General features: G+C 36.7%; 5 protein-coding genes across 5 annotated transcripts; 3 read left to right on the forward strand and 2 right to left on the reverse strand.

Annotated features, from left to right (window-relative positions):
* Positions 1-283: 283 nt before the first annotated feature.
* On the forward strand, positions 284-7,390 carry MEC1 (protein kinase MEC1; the record flags this gene model as incomplete). Its single annotated transcript, XM_033908837.1, has 1 exon — positions 284-7,390. One exon carries the CDS (start codon positions 284-286, stop codon positions 7,388-7,390), a length of 7,107 nt encoding a protein of 2,368 aa, XP_033764728.1.
* Positions 7,391-7,661: 271 nt separating this feature from the next.
* Positions 7,662-8,201, forward strand: SPAR_B02360 (uncharacterized protein; the record flags this gene model as incomplete). The annotated part of the gene is made up of 1 exon (XM_033908838.1): positions 7,662-8,201. The coding sequence occupies one exon, from the start codon at positions 7,662-7,664 to the stop codon at positions 8,199-8,201; it is 540 nt and encodes a 179-aa protein (XP_033764729.1).
* A 203-nt stretch (positions 8,202-8,404) lies between these two features.
* Positions 8,405-9,979, reverse strand: SPAR_B02370 (uncharacterized protein; the record flags this gene model as incomplete). Its single annotated transcript, XM_033908839.1, has 1 exon — positions 8,405-9,979. One exon carries the CDS (start codon positions 9,977-9,979, stop codon positions 8,405-8,407), a length of 1,575 nt encoding a protein of 524 aa, XP_033764730.1.
* A 327-nt stretch (positions 9,980-10,306) lies between these two features.
* ATG42 (carboxypeptidase C) lies at positions 10,307-11,827 on the forward strand (the record flags this gene model as incomplete). The annotated part of the gene is made up of 1 exon (XM_033908840.1): positions 10,307-11,827. The coding sequence occupies one exon, from the start codon at positions 10,307-10,309 to the stop codon at positions 11,825-11,827; it is 1,521 nt and encodes a 506-aa protein (XP_033764731.1).
* Positions 11,828-11,989: 162 nt separating this feature from the next.
* Positions 11,990-20,437, reverse strand: IRA1 (GTPase-activating protein IRA1; the record flags this gene model as incomplete). Its single annotated transcript, XM_033908841.1, has 1 exon — positions 11,990-20,437. The coding sequence occupies one exon, from the start codon at positions 20,435-20,437 to the stop codon at positions 11,990-11,992; it is 8,448 nt and encodes a 2,815-aa protein (XP_033764732.1).
* Between the last annotated feature and the right edge of the window lie 51 nt (positions 20,438-20,488).

The following is a 20,488-nucleotide window of genomic DNA, read 5'->3' on the forward strand; positions in this document are numbered from 1 at the left end:
AAGCAAGCAAGCAAACAGAAAAAAAAAAAAGCGTGGATAATAGTTTCCACTAACAAGCATTATTTTAATATAAATAAATTTATATACTGAATATCCCTCAAGTATACTTCTTTCTTTTCCTTTATATAAGTCAGATAGATAAGTGGAGCGCACGCTCAAAACTAGTGAATTAGAAAAAAAATACCCGCCGACGGACAATTTTGAAGAGAGAGATGATTAAAGAAGGCAAAGCAAGGCTGGACAACAACAACGACACATACCATATTAAGGTGCGCAAGACTGTATGGAATCACACGTCAAATACCTTGACGAACTGATATTGGCAATAAAAGACCTGAACTCGGGGGTGGGTTCGAAGGTACAGATCAAAAAAGTGCCCACGGATCCATCTTCTTCCCAGGAGTACGCCAAGAGTTTGAAAATTCTGAACACCCTTATAAGAAACCTAAAAGATCAAAGAAGAAACAACATTATGAAAAATGATACTATTTTTTCGAAAACTGTTTCTGCCCTTGCCCTGTTGTTAGAGTACAACCCCTTCCTACTTGTTATGAAAGATTCTAACGGAAACTTTGAGATACAACGGCTGGTAGACGATTTCCTCAGTATATCCGTTCTGAACTATGACAATCACCATAGAATATGGTTTATGAGGAGAAAATTAGGCAGCTGGTGCAAAGCTTGTGTCAAATTTTATGGAGAACCCACTAAGTTTCAGCTTACTGCCCATTTTGAGAATATCATGAATCTTTACGAACAGGCCTTAACAGAAGTCCTGTTGGGTGACACGGAGCTTCTCAAGTTTTATGAAACACTGAAAAGTCTATACATTCTATTATACTGGTTCACTTCTGAGCATAGTACTTTTGGGAACTCCATAGCGTTCTTAGATTCTTCTTTGGGGTTCACAAAATTTGACTTAAACTTCCAACGACTGGTAAGGATCGTTCTTTATGTATTTGATTCCTGCCAACTGCCACCATTAGAATATGCTGAAATCCAACTCAAATATGTTTCTCTGGTTGTGGACTATGTTTGCAATAGAACGATTGCCATAGCCCTGGATACACCAGCTTTAGTTAATTGTGAACAGTTAAAATTTGCATTGACTACTATGCATCATTTTTTGGACAACAAGTATGGGCTCTTGGATAATGATCCCACAATGGCAAAAGGAATTCTTCGGCTATATTCTCTTTGCATTTCTAACGATTTCTCAAAATGCTTTGTAGACCACTTCCCCATTGAGCAGTGGGCAGATTTTTCACAAACTGAACCTTTTCCGTTCACTCAATTAACCAATAAAGCCCTATCCATTGTATATTTCGATTTGAAAAGAAGATCTCTACCTGCTGGGGCTTTAAAGTATGATAATAAATATAACATCTGGGTTTACCAATCGGAGCCGGACTCGAGTTTGAAAAATGTCACTTCTCCCTTTGATGATCGATATAAACAGCTGGAGAAACTAAGATTATTAATACTAAAGAAGTCTAATAAGACACAAAGAGAGACTTTGCTCAAATACCGTGTGAACCAACTAAGTCCTGGATTCTTCCAAAGAACCGGCAACGACCTCAAGTTAATTTTAAACGAAGCGTCTGTGTCCATTCAAACTTGTTTCAAGACAAACAATATAACAAGGCTAACATCATGGACTATAGTCCTCGGACGCTTAGCATGTCTAGAATCAGAGAAGTTTTCTGCCAGTCTAACAAACTCTACAAAGAATATGGACAACTGGTACGTTTGTCATTTATGCGATATTGAGAAAACTGGCAACCCGTTTGAGCGAATAAATTCAAATAGACCAGAGGCAGGAAGTAAATCAGAAATTTTCAAGATACTTCAATCAAACTTTCTATCCCACCCGAAAATAGACGAATTTAGTGAATCTTTGTTAAGCGGCATCTTATTTTCTCTACATAGAATATTCTCACACTTTCAACCGCCAAAACTTACAGATGGAAACGGCCAAATTAATAATGCTTTTGGACTGGTTCAAAAGTGTTTTATGAATTCTAAAAGATACCTACGTCTATTAAGTACTAGGATTATACCTTTATTCAACATATCAGACTCTCATAATTCCGAAGATGAACATACTGCGACGCTAATAAGGTTCCTGCAATCTCAAAAATTGCCAGTGATGAAAGAAAATTTAGTCATTGCTTGGACGCAATTAACATTGACGACTTCTAATGATGTATTTGATACACTACTTTTGAAACTGATTGACATCTTCAATTCCGATGATTATAGTCTACGAATAATGATGACCTTGCAAATTAAAAATATGGCGAAAGTCTTGAAGAAAACACCATATCAATTATTATCACCTATTTTACCTGTATTACTAAGACAATTGGGGAAAAATCTTGTGGAAAGGAAGGTTGGCTTTCAAAATCTAATCGAATTATTGGGCTATTCCTCTAAAACGATTCTTGATATTTTTCAGAGATACATCATTCCTTATGCAATTATTCAATATAAAAGTGATGTATTGAGTGAAATTGCCAAGATTATGTGTGATGGTGATACAAGTTTAACTAATCAGGTGAAGGTTAATTTATTGAAAAAAAACAGTAGGCAGATATTTGCCGTAGCGTTGGTGAAACATGGTCTTTTTTCTTTGGATATCTTGGAAACTCTTTTTCTGAACAGAGCCCCAACTTTTGACAAGGGATATATTACTGCATACCTTCCTGATTATAAAACTTTAGCTGAAATAACAAAGCTTTACAAAAACAGTGCTACCAAAGACGCAAGTGACAGCGAAAATGCTAATATGATCTTATGCTCTTTACGATTTTTAATCACAAACTTTGAAAAGGACAAAAGACATGGTTCAAAGTACAAAAATATGAACAACTGGACAGACGATCAGGAAAAAGCGTTCCAAAAGAAACTACAGGACAATATTTTAGGTATTTTCCAAGTTTTTTCGAGTGACATACACGATGTTGAAGGTCGCACCACTTACTACGAAAAGTTAAGGGTAATCAACGGTATTTCCTTTCTTATTATATATGCACCAAAAAAATCCATAATTTCCGCATTAGCTCAGATTAGTATTTGTTTACAAACAGGACTTGGACTTAAGGAAGTCCGATACGAGGCCTTTAGATGTTGGCATTTGTTGGTTCGCCATCTCAATGATGAAGAGCTCTCTACCGTTATAGATAGCTTAATTGCATTCATACTTCAAAAATGGTCTGAATTCAATGGGAAGCTTCGAAATATAGTATACAGTATACTGGATACCTTAATCAAAGAGAAGTCAGATCTGATTTTGAAGTTAAAACCGTACACTACTTTAGCTTTAGTGGGAAAGCCTGAATTAGGTATTTTAGCTCGTGATGGCCAATTCGCAAGAATGGTGAATAAAATAAGAAGCACCACGGACCTTATACCCATATTTGCCAATAACTTGAAAAGCAGTAATAAGTACGTCATAAACCAAAATTTAGACGACATAGAGGTCTATCTTAGGAGAAAGCAAACAGAAAGATCGATTGATTTTTCACCGAAGAAGGTTGGACAAACTTCTGATATAACTTTGGTTCTAGGCGCTTTACTAGACACTTCTCACAAGTTTAGAAATTTGGACAAAGAATTATGCGAGAAATGCGCCAAATGCATCAGTATGATTGGTGTCTTAGACGTTACAAAACATGAGTTTAAAAGAACTACATATTCAGAAAACGAAGTTTATGACCTGAACGACAGCATTCAAACTATCAAGTTCTTAATATGGGTTATTAACGATATTCTCGTTCCTGCATTTTGGCAAAGTGAGAATCCTAGCAAGCAATTATTTGTTGCCCTTGTCATACAGGAATCATTAAAATACTGTGGTCTAAGTTCAGAGTCATGGGATATGAATCAGAAGGAATTATATCCAAATGAAGCTAAACTATGGGAAAAGTTTAATTCCGTCTCCAAGACAACTATCTATCCGCTTTTATCTTCCTTATACCTTGCGCAATCCTGGAAAGAATATGTCCCGCTTAAATATCCCTCTAATAACTTTAAGGAAGGGTACAAAATCTGGGTGAAAAGATTTACATTAGATTTATTAAAAACAGGTACAACTGAAAACCATCCATTACATGTGTTTTCTTCTTTGATTAGAGAGGACGATGGCTCACTATCAAATTTTTTGCTACCTTATATTTCTCTGGATATTATTATCAAAGCAGAGAAGGGAACTCCATACGCGGATATTTTAAATGGAATTATCATTGAATTTGACAGCATTTTTACGTGCAATCTGGAAGGGATGAATAACTTGCAAGTCGATTCGTTAAGAATGTGCTATGAATCAATTTTCAGAGTGTTTGAATATTGCAAAAAATGGGCAACTCAGTTTAAACAAAATTACAGTAAACTACATGGCACTTTCATTATTAAGGATACAAAAACGACTTACATGCTTTTGAGAATAGAAGAATTTTTGCAAACAACTCCTTCGGATTTATTGGCTCAACGCTCTTTGGAGACAGATTCTTTTGAAAGATCTGCTCTATACCTTGAACAGTGCTACCGACAGAATCCTCATGATAAAAATCAAAATGGACAACTACTGAAAAATCTACAGATCACTTACGAAGAAATCGGAGACATTGACTCACTCGATGGTGTACTAAGAACCTTTGCTACGGGAAACTTAGTATCTAAAATTGAAGAATTACAATTTTCTGAAAACTGGAAACTTGCGCAAGACTGCTTCAATGTTCTTGGCAAATTTTCAGATGATCCTAAAACTACCACCAGAATGCTAAAGTCTATGTATGACCATCAACTCTATTCTCAAATAATATCGAGCTCTTCTTTCCATTCTTCAGATGGAAAAATTTCTTTGTCTCCGGAGGTAAAAGAATGGTATAGTATAGGCCTAGAAGCTGCAAATCTAGAAGGTAACGTTCAAACTTTAAAGGATTGGGTGGAAAAAATAGAGAGCTTGAGAGACATTGATGATAGAGAAGTGCTTTTGCAATACAACATTGCTAAAGCCTTGCTTGCTATCTCAAATGGTGATCCATTGAGGACTCAAAAATACATCCACAATTCCTTTAGGCTTGTCGGAACAAACTTCATAACGTCGTCTAAAGAGACGACTCTGTTAAAGAAGCAAAACTTATTGATGAAATTACACAGTTTATACGACCTCAGTTTGTTATCTTCCGCCAAAGATAAATTTGAGTACAAAAGTAACACTACCATACTTGATTATCGAATGGAACGTATTGGGGCTGACTTCGTGCCCAATCATTACATATTGTCAATGAGAAAGTCATTTGACCAATTAAAGCTGAATGACCAGGCAGACGTTGACTTAGGAAAAACATTCTTCACTTTAGCCCAATTAGCGAGAAACAACGCTAGGTTAGATATAGCTTCCGAATCATTGATGCATTGTTTGGAGAGGCGATTGCCTCAGGCAGAACTGGAATTTGCTGAAATACTATGGAAGCAAGGTGAGAATGATAGAGCATTAAAAATAGTACAAGAAATACATGAGAAGTATCAAGAAAATTCATCAGTCCACGCTCGTGATCGTGCTGCCGTACTATTGAAGTTTACCGAGTGGTTAGACCTTTCGAACAATTCGGCGTCTGAACAAATTATTAAACAATATCAGGATATATTTCAGATTGATTCTAAATGGGATAAACCCTATTACTCTATTGGCTTATACTATAGCAGACTACTTGAGCGCAAAAAAGCAGAAGGTTATATTACTAATGGTCGTTTTGAGTATAGGGCAATATCTTACTTTTTATTGGCGTTTGAAAAGAACACGGCTAAAGTAAGAGAAAATTTACCGAAAGTTATCACATTTTGGCTTGATATTGCTGCCGCATCAATTTCTGAAGCTCCAGGAAACAGGAAGGAAATGTTGAGTAAGGCTACAGAGGATATATGTAGTCATGTTGAGGAAGCGTTGCAGCATTGCCCCACATACATTTGGTACTTTGTTTTGACTCAGTTGTTGTCTAGGTTACTACATTCTCATCAATCATCGGCCCAGATAATAATGCACATACTTTTGAGTTTGGCTGTTGAATACCCATCTCATATTTTATGGTATATCTCAGCCCTTGTGAATTCTAATTCTTCAAAAAGAGTTCTTCGTGGTAAGCATATTTTAGAAAAGTATAGACAGCATTCACAAAATCCTCAGGATTTGGTTTCTAGTGCTTTTGATTTAACGAAAGCGTTAACTCGCGTTTGTTTGCAAGATGTCAAAAGCGTCACAAATAGATCAGGTAAATCTTTAGAAAAAGACTTCAAATTTGACATGAATATGGCTCCGTCTGCAATGGTTGTTCCGGTAAGAAAAAATTTAGATATCATATCACCACTAGAGTCTAACTCAATGAGGGGCTACCAACCATTTAGGCCGGTTGTTACTATAATTAGATTTGGATCATCTTACAAGGTTTTTTCCTCACTAAAGAAACCCAAACAATTGAATATAATAGGATCAGATGGCAACATTTATGGAATCATGTGTAAGAAGGAAGATGTCCGACAAGATAATCAATATATGCAGTTCGCAACAACAATGGATTTTCTTCTAAGTAAAGACATAGCTTCAAGAAAAAGAAACCTAGGCATAAATATTTACTCAGTACTATCCCTTCGAGAAGACTGTGGGATATTAGAAATGGTACCAAATGTTGTTACTTTAAGATCTATCCTTTCTACGAAGTATGAAAGTCTAAAAATTAAGTATAGCCTGAAAAGCCTGCACGATAGGTGGCAGCACACCGCGCCAGATGGGAAACTAGAGTTTTATATGGAGCAGGTAGAAAAATTTTCTCCAATTCTATATCAATGGTTTCTAGAAAATTTTCCTGACCCAATTAATTGGTTCAATGCCAGGAATACGTATGCCAGATCTTACGCCGTCATGGCGATGGTTGGACATATATTAGGTCTAGGTGATAGGCATTGTGAAAATATATTACTCGATATACAGACCGGTAAAGTTCTTCATGTAGACTTTGACTGTTTATTTGAAAAAGGCAAGAGGTTACCTGTTCCAGAAATTGTTCCCTTTAGGCTAACGCCAAATTTACTAGATGCATTAGGCATAATTGGGACAGAAGGAACATTCAAGAAATCTAGCGAAGTCACATTGGCTTTAATGAGAAAAAATGAAGTAGCGTTAATGAACGTGATAGAAACAATCATGTACGATAGAAACATGGACCACTCAATACAAAAAGCACTAAAAGTTTTAAGAAACAAAATCCGCGGTATAGATCCGCAGGATGGCCTGGTTTTAAGTGTTGCTGGCCAAACAGAAACATTGATCCAAGAAGCAACATCAGAAGAAAATTTAAGCAAGATGTATATTGGTTGGCTTCCATTTTGGTAGGTAATTCGTATCATTTTCGGTAACAAACCAACTTTCCCTTGATCTAGCCATCAATGCAGATCATTTTCTCCGGCGGAGTTAAGAAATCCTTATCCCCGCTTTTTGGCACACTATCCTTTCGAACAGGGATGTTGACACCATATAAGTTAGCATAATATATATGTATATATTAATACAAAGGACTATCTCACATAACAAAAGGAGAGCAAGCTAACTCAAAACCTTATTTATAGGAGCCAAACAAAAAAGAAAATCTGCGGAGCAAATTATTATGGTGATTTTAGACAAGAAATTATTGGAAAGATTGATTTCTCGTGAGGTTCCGTTAGAAGAGCTCGAAGATATGGAAAAACGGTGCTTTTTGTCTACTTTCACATATCAAGATGCCTTTGATTTAGGGACTTACGTAAGAAATGCAGTTAAGGAGAATTTTCCAGAAAAACCAGTTGCAATTGATATCTCATTACCAAATGGGCATTGCTTATTTCGCACAGTAACCTACGGCGGAAGTGCATTGGACAATGATTTTTGGATTCAAAGAAAGAAGAAAACAGCAATTAGATTCGGTCATTCAAGTTTCTACATGGGTTGTAAAAAAGGGGACAAAACACCGGAAGAAAAGTTTTTTGTGGACTCAAAAGAATACGCTTTCCATGGAGGAGCTGTCCTAATACAATCTGAGAAAAGTGATTACCCCTATGCTTGCTTAACTATAAGTGGATTGAAACAGGAAGAAGATCATTTAATGGCAGTTACTTCTTTAATTGCGTTTGCTAATGAAAGTCTAGAGGACGATTTGAATTTGGATTAAGAAATGTAGATAAAGAAAAATAGATTTATAAAATGTTACTTGATTTTTTATGTTTTAACACCGTAGAATATTTTTTACCCGTTATTAGTATAACTGTTATTTAGTCATAAGCTCTTCGTATATATAGTAATTGTTTTGCCCTTCAAAAGATACACAGAACCAGTGCAATCTTTTTTTTTCAGTGATCTCCCACGAAGGTGCCTTCAGGATTGAAAATTCAAACGATCACTGTTTTGACTACGTAAGAAATGCGGTAGTAAGCCATTTATTCTCCACTTCCACTTCAATTTTCTTCGTGCTTCCAAAAACCAATTCATTGATTTCGAACCCATTGCATCTTTGTTATAATTATTGTTACTTGGTTTATCATTTTCTAGCAACTGCAACTGTAATCGTTCTATAAGTTCTTTAGAGAAACTATCCTTTTTTCTCGATATTTCCTTTCTGAGGTTCATCTTGTAATCATCTTTGTGTTTACTTATTTTTATTGGAGCATCTGTCGATAAATGGAATGATTCTGCTGAGTTCTCTAGATCACTAAAAGTACCGCTGCTTACATTTGATTCATCCATAGATGATTCAAACTCGCAGTTTTCAAAAATTTTAGCGGCTTCTTCATATCTAACTGTGCATTGCTCACATACAATTTCTTTGTAGTGGCCTGAGTTTAAGAGCCTCGAACTAATTTCATATAGGGCTTTTTCGCAGATGACACATTTCCTCAGCTGGGAGTGAACATTTAATTCCGACAAATAAAGATCATCGTAACTTTTATTTGAAGATGGGATATTAACCAAGTTAACCACCATATTTTCAATTGAATTTGGTATGGAAATATCACTTGTTTCAGCTTCCTCTTTAATAAACTCCAAAGGGTTATTATTTTCATCCTTGTCCTCTTCAGCATTCTTTAATATATGGGGTATCAGTGTTAATGAATTCGGTTCAAGACTATTTCTATTGGTTTCCTTGTTGATTTCGGAATAGGAATTTTTCACTCTAAGTGGAATATGATTATCTCTTCTTTTATTCAGTTTTGATTTCAAATCTGAAATAGACACCATTTTTTTTGTTAATTTATTTTGGGTATACGGTATGTAATCTTCAACCAGGACGAGTGGTGGTGTATCCTGAGAAATACTTTCTGTTAACTCGTAGTTTTTTGTGTCTAAACTCGGCCCATAACTCACATACCTATTACGTTTGTTGCTATGTACTCGCAGTTCATTTATAGGATTCAACCTGGGCCGTTTCTTGTTGCTATTGTATTCGTTGTTTTCGCTGTCTTCTTCATTAGTTTCGATATTGCATGGTGGCGCAATTGGCAATGACGTGAAATTTTTGTCATCAATTAGATCTAATTTGGAAACGGATTGGTACAATTTGGATGGAACCTTAGGCTTGGCACCTATCAATTGTGAGCGACGCTTTCTTACATTTATCAACTGCTGGTTTTGATTTTGATTTTGACTATGGCTTTGATATGGGGATGTTCTCTGCAACGATTTTACTTGCTTAGAGGGAGTGCTATTGCTGTCGAAGATAAATTCTTTCTTTTCAAATTGCCATTGCAACATGGAGTTATTGTCTATATCTTGAACCACTGGAGGAGTCACGGGCCTGGAAAGTACTGACCCTGTGGAAATATCACTAGTAATAATGCTGAGTTTGTTGTTGGTGTTGCTATTCATATTTGAACTGGTATTGGATGAAAGCAAAGATAATGAGTTTGTGTCTATTGACTCTAGCACCCTAGGGTGCATCTGATCTTTCTCCATCCTTTAACTTTAACCTCTTGCTTAATGGGTTGGTTTGGTGCCTAAGGCTATCTCCAATCCGTGGATTACTAGATAATTGGTTTTAAAATCGTTTAGTACAATCGTTTTTTCTAAAATTACTTGAAGTTCTCTAAGATGTTCTTGTTTACAATGTGAGCGATTTAGGAAATTTCCTACAAATGGCTGGGGCGGCGCTAGCATTCTGCGAAGGGCGAGATAACGCTTCGTTATCTCAAATTATCAGGGGAAAAAGGTTATATAAGGAGGAGGGATATCATCCTGCATTGTTAATTAAGACAGCTATACAAAAAGTGACACTGGCACACAATGAAGTATCTAAACTTGGTCTACGTGCTTCAACTTCTTATAGGCATCAAGTCTGCCTCACTCTGCGAGGCATTTTCTCTTTTTGAGGATGGTATCACATTTGCCAATTTTGGTAAGCAGTTAAAGCTCCCACAGAATACACAACAAACACTCAAAGTGAACCGCTTCGATTCTGATGATCCACTGATTACAACCTTTATTTCGCCTATGGATGCTGATTACAGTCTGAGACTTAGAACTGTAGACCCATCTAAACTAGGAATTGACACTGTCAAACAATGGTCGGGATACATGGACTACAAAGATTCCAAGCATTTTTTTTACTGGTTTTTCGAAAGTAGGAATGATCCTGCCAATGATCCAATTATTCTTTGGTTGAATGGTGGACCGGGTTGCTCCTCGTTTACTGGGCTGCTATTTGAACTAGGACCCTCATCAATTGGCTCTGACATGAAACCAATCCACAATCCTTATTCTTGGAATAATAATGCTTCGATGATCTTCCTAGAACAGCCACTGGGAGTCGGGTTTTCCTATGGTGACGAAAAAGTCTCCTCTACAAAGTTAGCAGGCAAAGATGCGTACATTTTCTTGGAACTTTTTTTTGAAGCGTTTCCTCATTTGCGTTCCAACGATTTCCACATCGCAGGCGAATCTTATGCAGGTCATTATATTCCACAGATCGCACATGAGATTGTTGTCAAGAACCCTGAAAGAACGTTTAATTTAACTTCTATTATGATTGGTAATGGCATCACGGATCCTTTAGTTCAAGCAGACTATTATGAACCAATGGCATGCGGAAAAGGTGGTTATCGCCCTGTTCTTTCATCAGAAGAATGTGAGAAGATGAATAATGCTGCAGGCCGTTGTCGTAGATTGAACAAGCTATGCTATGCTTCTAAATCAAGTTTACCATGCATACTTGCCACTACTTACTGTGACTCTGCACTTTTGGAACCATACGCTAAGACAGGACTCAATGTCTATGATATTAGAGGGCCTTGTGAAGATGATAGTACTGATGGTATGTGTTATACCGGCCTTCGTTATGTTGATCAGTATATGAATTTCCCTGAAGTTCAAGAAACACTAGGGTCCGACGTGCATAATTATTCTGGTTGTGACAATGATGTTTTCACTGGATTTTTGTTTACTGGTGATGGAAGCAAACCATTTCAACAATACGTTGCTGAATTATTAAATCACAACATTCCAGTACTAATTTATGCGGGTGATAAGGACTATATTTGCAATTGGTTGGGAAACCATGCTTGGACCAACGAGTTAGAGTGGATTAATAAACCTAGGTACCAGAGAAGAATGTTAAGGCCATGGGTCAGTAAAGAAACAGGCGAAGAGTTAGGGCAAGTCAAGAACTATGGCCCTTTCACCTTTCTAAGAATATATGATGCAGGTCATATGGTGCCCTATGACCAACCGGAGGCAAGTTTGCAAATGGTAAACAGCTGGATTTCTGGTAACCGTGGATTTTCGAGTCTTTTTCGCCTTGAGAATTGATAGTTAGTGCTCTGAGTATGTCTCGTTTTTAACCTTCCTATCATCATATCTTATCGTACATAAGTTTAACTCAGTCTTAAATTTCAATCCAGCAATTATACAACAAAATATAATTAAAAAAAAAATGAACATATATAATCGCCGTATTACTCTAGTTTTAAATTAGGAGCACGACATTCTTGCTAGTATCATTGTTGCTAATCTTTTTCTCTCATAAATTGCAACTTGATGTTCACCCTCTCCTTTTAACTTCTCCAAATGTTCCTGATCAAAGATATCCAACGGCTTCACAACCGATAAGCCTCTCGTTTTTAAGAGCTCGACCATTTCGTCATTAAATTCTTCCAGATAATTAAACTCACTGTGCGTAACAAGCATCCCAATCAATTCAAAGGAGAGAGTAACTGCTTCAGATGATTGTTCTAAAGTTGATAACCTCCTGAGTTCCTTTCTAGTCAACGTATAGAACCTGAAGACACAAATAGGGTTGACTTTAAGCAAATATCTCATTAATAGAGCAAAGCGGAACTTACAAGGTTCGTCCGACATAACACAACTAAACAATAGCGCCCCTTGGTATAAGACTATATTAGACTTCTCTGAGTCTGAACTTAGCCAGGTGATCAAAGTTAGTGGAACTTTCATCGTATTGTTTAAAGGTACCAGCTCATCTTCGAAGCCGACTTCAAGCAATAAGGTAGAAAGTTGTTCAGGACTTAAAATCAAATGCAATAAGAAAAGATAACAAAGATAATCTGAGGATTTTGGGTTGGACTTTCTTTCATAATATGTGTTCTTGAAAAGGGCCTGCAGGCAATCTAATGCGGCTCCTTTAACGACAGGGATGGATAAACCGTTTGTAATGAATCCCAAAATAATATGCGGGAAGTTATCCTCGTTCCATATACATCCATTGTATGACTCTAACTTTGTTAAAAGCGAAGCGGCAAAATTTCTAGATTCCATTAATTTCTTGGCTAAGGATTTGCCATTGAAACCAAGTCGCAAATGGACTGTGTACAGCCGCTTCAGACAATTTACCATGAATAGTAGACCTCCCTCAAAGAGTAAGGGATGGGGGGATTCAACACATATTGTAGCAAGCCAAAATAGCTCCTTCATTAATTCTGAAGAGGGATCTAATCCTTCAACAATCTTGCTATAAGTAAAGACATGAGCTATAATAATGAACATTTGCTCATCATCCACAACCGGCTCTGCGAAGACCTTCATGGTCTCAACTAAAAGTTCTTTACAGAGGAAAAGGGATGTGTGCGACTTACTCATTATACCCAAAATCATCATAGCTCTCGCGGAGAAGAACGACCGGTGACCAAAAATCGCATCCATCAAATACTTCTTGTATTTCGTCTCCCATTGAGCGCCTTCTGAGACGGAACCATATTCCATCAATAGCATAATATTCTTGGTGAAAAGATCTAATGTTCCGAACTTACTGGAGAAGGAGGAAGCGGCGAAATTTGGTAAAACTCTACCTTTTTCTTGGCTAAAACCGGAAATAAAGTTTAACTTTTGACGTGCAAAAGTTGCACATACTATATCCAAATTCTTCCTATTCCTTTCAGGTAAAGATTCATTGTTAGTTAAAGAATGACAAACATTCATCAACAACTCGTACAATGAAACCCTTATTTCTGAAGGACCGACATCAATTAATAGAGACACAGCAAAAAGAATTTCAGGTAAATACATCTGGGAAAGTAAAGGAGACTCAAAAAAGATCGACACACTAATTTTTGATAAGATAGTAAGCTCAGACCAACTGTGTGCGGAAGCCTCTACTACTAGAGAAGGTAGGAATGATCTAATCATATTGATTAACTTCTCTATTACCTGGCAAGCAATCTCTGTTGTTGGAAAACTGGTTAATATCGAGACAGCTTTCATCCAATCCCTGTTTTCTGAATCTCTGTCCAGTGCATGGCTTACTATTTCTTCAACTATGATGTTCGTGAGACGACCATCTAATGCCAGTAAAAACCATATTTGTTGGAGATAAGCTGTCGTGAAATTTGGCTCTTTCACTGTCAACCTGATTAAGCTATAGATTATACGTGAAATCGCCTCCGGCCCCTCTTCGTCATTTGCCAAATATACATGCTCGTATAAGTTTGGCACCCAGTATGACAATGAACAGACAACCGTAGGAATATGTTCTTGAGGAATGACATCATTCTCAAGGCCATCCAACATATACTTCCATATATACGGAGTTAGTTCAGTTGAAGATTCCGAAAATGCCTTGAAAATTAAGGCCAAAAACGTAGTGGTATCATCTGGTACATATGTTTCTGGGGATTTGTGAAGCCTTGTTCCAAAATCTAAATTGAATGCCTCTTGTGTTGCCACGAGAAGATTATACGATATGTTCTTGACGAGATCATCCTCGTTGAATAAGCCCACAAGGATCACCAGCGACAAATGTGATATGATTTCGCCAACTTCTTTTACATTACAATCGGAAGCGTTCACTGCGGAAGAGGATGTTGAAAATGAAATATCGTTCGAAAAATCCGTACCAAATTCTTCTTCCATCTTTAATTGAGCATAATAAAACATTTTCACAATCTCTAGGTACTTGGGGCTGCAGAAGACCAACTTTTCTTCATCGTCAAGGCTTAACGTAAATTCTGAAGAGACACCTGTGGTGCTAGAGACATCAACCGAAATTAAATTTGATATCTTATAGACATTGTTGAATTTGATGCTAAATGTCTTTTTTATTAAGTCAACCTTGTACAACTGCGGAATCTCATGTAAGACTTGGAAGTATTTGTTTCCTATCTTCAAAGACACGGGACAGAACTTCTTCTTTTCCTTGTCATAAAGGGTAATATCATGCAAAGTAACTCTTACATCTTTCAAAACTTCTAAACTCCTACCACTCAACCCTAAGGACTTAATCAAACTTTGATCTGTGTTGCTGTTAATGAAACAATGCGGGATCGCTGAGACTAAATATGGATTTTCTACCGTGTATGATGTGGCCCACTGGTCCATAAATGATTTGTTGACGTTGAAATAATAACATCCCATACAGTTTCTTGAAGCTTGCTCCGGCATCAAACTGAAAAACAGAGTATTTAATTTTTGAAAATTAGCTCTGCCCCCATAAAACGTCGTGCAATCAAGAACCACGTAGTGTTTAGAGCACCACATTCTTGCATATATCTGTAGAGCTTTATAGACCAGCGAATCCATCACAAAATTATTGTACTTGCAGTTGGTAAAGGTTACAACTATGATTTGTATACCGTCCAATGTCATTGCCTCATGTACAAACGGTGCATTATCCTCTTCTTCTTCTTTTACATCCACTTTTTTGAAGGCATAACGGCTCATGAACTCATATAGTAAAGGATATTTTTCCCGGTTCTCGACTACGAAGGGGGGAATTTCATTTTTTATTTCCATGCTAGGTTGTCCTAATATGCCAAGAATTTTGTCGTTAAACATAACCGTATTCTTCAAAAAGCTAAAATCCCCTGGTAAATTGGATTCTTTGATAATTTCTTTTCGTATGTTAAACTCATTAAGATATATGAATTTATGCAAAAATGAATAATCAAAACTTATTGGCGTTGGATCTTCTCTTACATTGACAATAAAATTGTCAGTCGGTATCCTGCATAATTCTGACAAGAAATTGAATATTTTGTCACTGCAGGTCTTCAAAAATTCTTCTTTTGAAGCTAAGATATCTCTCTTAAAAATATTCTCCCTGCCATTTGCCAAACTTTGGATAACTCTAGCCAACGTAATAAAAGGCTTTCTATCATGAGCGTGCGTCACCATAATGATATTTTCCGAATCAGGGCTGACCAAAGCGGGCCCAATAAACCTCAAGAAAACGAATGAACCCACCGCGATATATGCGTATTCGGGAAAATTGACACTCGCAGCGTTGTAAATTGTTTTACATATATCAACTAATTCGATTGGAAAATCATTAATAGAATTAGTAATTGCATCGATCAGTCTTGTCATGTATTTTTCAAACAAATCTAGCATCTCCTCAGAGTTCTCGGATCCTGGTTTCATTTTGTCAATTTCAAAAGACTCCTTATTGTCAACTATCTCTTGTAAGACAGGTCTCAAAGTTTTCGTCAAGTACCTGTTACCTCTAGATCTAGTGTAAAGCGACAAAGCCCTCGTTGCACAGCTATTTCTTCTCAGGATATCGTCAGACCTTGCGGCCCGTTTAATTTCTTGTTTCAGAAGCTCAGTAACAAGGATATGAGACGCATTTCGTGTATCAAAAGCATTTAAAAATCCACCAGCATATAGATCAACATCAGCAGGCGAACACGCCAAACTCCCGAAAAATGCCAGTATTGGGTTCTTTATTAGATATTTCAGGAGGTCATCTATAGCCAACGTTTTATCCATTTCATGCTTCTCAGGGTTAATTGGATAGTTGGACACGATATCGATGAAAACTCTTAAAAAGGCGATTCTGATATCCTTGTTTGTAGAATAACCCATTGGTAAAGTGAATTTGAGAGAAACGCTGACATTGGCATTGGATAGGTTTGTTAGTGCTACGATTACATTCTCATTAAGTATACTAATCTTATGCCTCAATGAAACTGGAAACTGATTCAGATCTGCACTTTTTTCCAGACCTTTTAACAAGATAGTAAAGTGATTACCAAATGATACTGTCGACGATCTGTTCCAGTCTTCTTTTGAGCTCGAAGGCGGTATTTCTAGCGGAACATTGCGTGTCAGATAAGCCAATGCTTTTGCGGATTCAATAGAAGTGTCGATATATAAAAAATCTTCGTCCCTCTTCTGCAAATCCATCTCCCTTAATGGTTTTGACAGGTTTTCAAAATCATAATCTTTATTAATGGACAGTTTGAACCAGCCAATAACTAATTTTAACCATTTATTCTTCAAATGAAAATGGTTTGAGATACCTAGGTTCATTTCAGAATGTTCAAATGCTCTGAACATCTTCGACATTTGAATAACTCCCTTATAATATTTGGATGACTTAACAGAAATTTTTTCCACTATTTCGGTCAACTTATTAACCGCATCAAGTAAGTCTGTTAAAAAGAGTAACATTATCTTTTCGTCATCATCCCTCCTCAATATAGTTCTTATTATGATTATAATCTGCTCCAGTAAAACGAATGATGAATCCTCATGCGGCGTTGAAAGATCGATCGACATCAGTTCATCTATTTTTAGTCCTAAGTTGTCAAACAATAAGTTAAAAGATAACGGATGCAATTCGATGCTTAATATATCTCTCGAATTTTCTCTTGTTAATAAATTGGGATTATTCAACCATTGACATTGTTTTGAAACAAAGTAATTCATTTTTTTCGTTAATTCAAATTTGAGTCTGTTGTGAACTTCATACGCAGGATTTCGCGAATCAAAAGATGAACTGTCTTCGCCATTAGCCGAAAGGTTCTTACTTTTTTCTAATTCTTGCATATCAGAAAGGATACCTGACATCGATGCTAGAATACCGGCCAGGCTCCTAAAATCTACTAATTCCTCTTGTGTCACTGATTTCGAACAGCTGAAGTAAAACCATTTCTTGTAAATTACGTCCATTGAGTCCAAAAGTATTGAGTCGGATCCTTTGATATAAGTTAGAATATTATTTCTGAGACGACGTTGGAAAGCAACTGATCCTGACGCAGTAAAATTGTCTTGAGCCATAGCATCTATAAAATCTATGTTGTAAATGGAGTATTGATCCAAGGCTCCGACGTATTTTTGGTAAAACCTCAAAGATTGTAGAAATTCACAGCAAGAAATCTTTAATAAGCGTGGGGTATTTCCACGACTGCAATATAACGAAATGAAAATTCCACTTCCAATGGCACCTACTAATAATGGCAGCGTTAACCTTTCCGTCGTAATGACTGCCTGGACCAAATTGTGTTTTTCCGCCAAATTTGACAAATAAGAACGGACATGTTGAAACTTAACAATAATATCTAGTAGCATCTCTCTCTTAGCATTTTCTAACTTCAGATCAAACAGTGAGGAAGCAAACAAAGTCACGGCATATGTACATAACAAATAATGGTCGTTAAGCACTCTTGGGTCAAGATCATTATCAATATCTTCAAAAGTAGCTATATAACTTAATGGAATTTCAATAAACGCCCGCGCCGTCACTTGTAGTCTTTGATTAGAATCCAGTATAGAGACAAAAAGTGGTTTTATAATATCTGTAAAAGTTTTCGGGAATTCAGTATTAGCGTCTGGGCGTATAAACCAGTTTGTCATCCTTTTGAAAATGCTAAAAATATTCATCATGATTTTCCTTGCTTCATCATTGTCACTCAGTACTACCCTGGAATGAGAAGGCTGTTTCAATTGTTTATCATCAGCAATTTTCTTTGTTTTGTTTGGCTTGGGAGATTTGATGTTTTTCAAAATGGTGGGTGTTGCTGTAATCGAATGGCTAGAGGGAAATCCAGCACTTGAGGAGAGGACCGAAAGCGGAGAAGGCAAATCATTTTGTTGTAATTGCGGGGGAGAAGAATATGGACTTTGTCGTGATCTTTCAGAATCGTTCGGTGAAGCGTATCTCTTAGTAGTAGGAACCCCGGATAGTCTATGGGCTAACAGGTTTCCACTATTACTTTGTTGCGTCTCCAATGGATTAGTCAAAACATTAGACAAGCTCAAATCAGAAGCACTGGACCTGTTTGACAAGGTTGGTAAAATTGATTGAATCTCCCATGTGCGTGTATTGGCAATGTTACTTCCTGAGTTGATTGATAAAGGTGACTGGGAAAGCGAAGAGACTAACGAGACATCCGAAGAATTATGAATAATATCTGTTGGCTCAGTATATACGCTAGTAGCGGCATCAAAATTGGCATGATCATCATTAGAAAGTGTCCTGGCAGCATCAAATTGATCTAAAATATGCCCATCCAATATAGAAGCAATAATCTTGGTTACGTTATCGTCAAAATAAGGGGTTGCTTTCAACAAAATATCAGCAATTATACAGAACAATCTTTTTAACGAAGAGGACGTTTTTTCCGCAATTTCCTCATGAAGTTTTTTGGTGCTTACAAGATGAAAAAATACTCTAAATCCTTCAGTGTACAACGATATTTTGGGAAGGTTTATGTGGTTGAGCTCCTTTTCTAATTGTAAATGCCTTAAAAATAAATCAGGATCTAGCTGTAAACCACTTGCAAAAAACTCTAATTGCAAGCGTCTGTGAGTGAGGGGATTCCTTTCAACACAATGAGAAATAAAGGTATTTGCGGTGGCAGAATTCCAGTTGGTACCGACCTCTAAATTTTGACCCAACAAGTTATAGAATCTCTTCGTAAAAATGACTGAGGCAATATTTGAATCAATTTGAGATATAGAAGACGTCATTGCCATTAAGAATAGAATGGACCTAATAGAATCAATTAAGGAAACATCCGAAACGAATTGTCCACCATTAAGATTTTTAATTAAGTATGTCAAAAATTTAACATTACGTTTCCTGCCTTGTTGCAAAGTAAGTTTCTTTAAGCCATGGGTGAGATGCCTAATACTTGGATTCTTGGATGCTGAGCCCCAGCTCGAAGTATTAGAGTCCTTTGAATTAATATTCATTATCGGTTCCGAAATTTTTCTATAAGAATTCGAGTTCATCTCATCGTATACTTCACTGTCTAATAGGGTCAGGACCACCAAAAACCTTAATATGGCTGTATGCGAAGACAGTTCTGATCCTGTATAGTTGGAATATAGCTCCATAATATTTTCCATATAGTTTAAAGAGGAATGTGCGTTTTGAGACTGAGCATTATTCACTCCTGGATGTATATTCGTATTTGCCATCGATGCATTGGAATGCTGAGAAGTATCCCAAAGAAATGAGGAGTTACTATCGTCCAGATTGAGGGATTTTCTACTTGAGTTAAACGATGAAATGTCATCTAAGGAAAATATGTGTTGTGGAATATTATTAAGATTAGTGCTATTATTACTGTTATTATTGACATTTGTATTCGTAGTAGAGGGCGTACTTGTATCTGTTTTCGTTGTTGCAGCTGTGGTTGAAGTATTCGCCTGTGCTAATGTTGAAGCGATTGGGGATAACGGAAACCCTATGATGTTTGAATTTAAAGGTGTACTCAATGATGCCATAGGGGAAGTAGGAGATGTGTCATTTCCTGTAGAAAACTGGGACGGAGAAATATTACCAGAAGTATTTACACTCGACTGCTTTATAGATGTTTTCGATACAGAGTTTGGACTGTTAGTGTTGGTCGTCTTTGATGACGAAGAAGAATGATGAATATGGTAGTGATGGTCATTGTTGACATTGGTTAATAAAGATGATACATTAAAGGTGGAATAGACGTCATCGAATAAGAGTGAGACTAGTTGGGATATAGATTTCTTATCAGAATTATTTGAACCACCATTATCAGATGAAGAAGACGGGCTATTATAATCTGATGATATTAGATTGGTATAAATTTTGACGTATTCTTTTGGCCTTGCCATTATCCAAAATAAAAAAGCTTTCGAAGCATAATATAACAAAAGTGAATGAAATATAGTTCTCTTCATGTAACTTGACAAGTGCTGTAACATATCTAGATATGCTAATAAATTCTTATCGGTCAAATATGCGCAACCAAATAG

This window comes from Saccharomyces paradoxus, chromosome II, assembly GCF_002079055.1.
Source record: "Saccharomyces paradoxus chromosome II, complete sequence".
Taxonomy (NCBI): Eukaryota; Fungi; Ascomycota; class Saccharomycetes; order Saccharomycetales; family Saccharomycetaceae; genus Saccharomyces; species Saccharomyces paradoxus.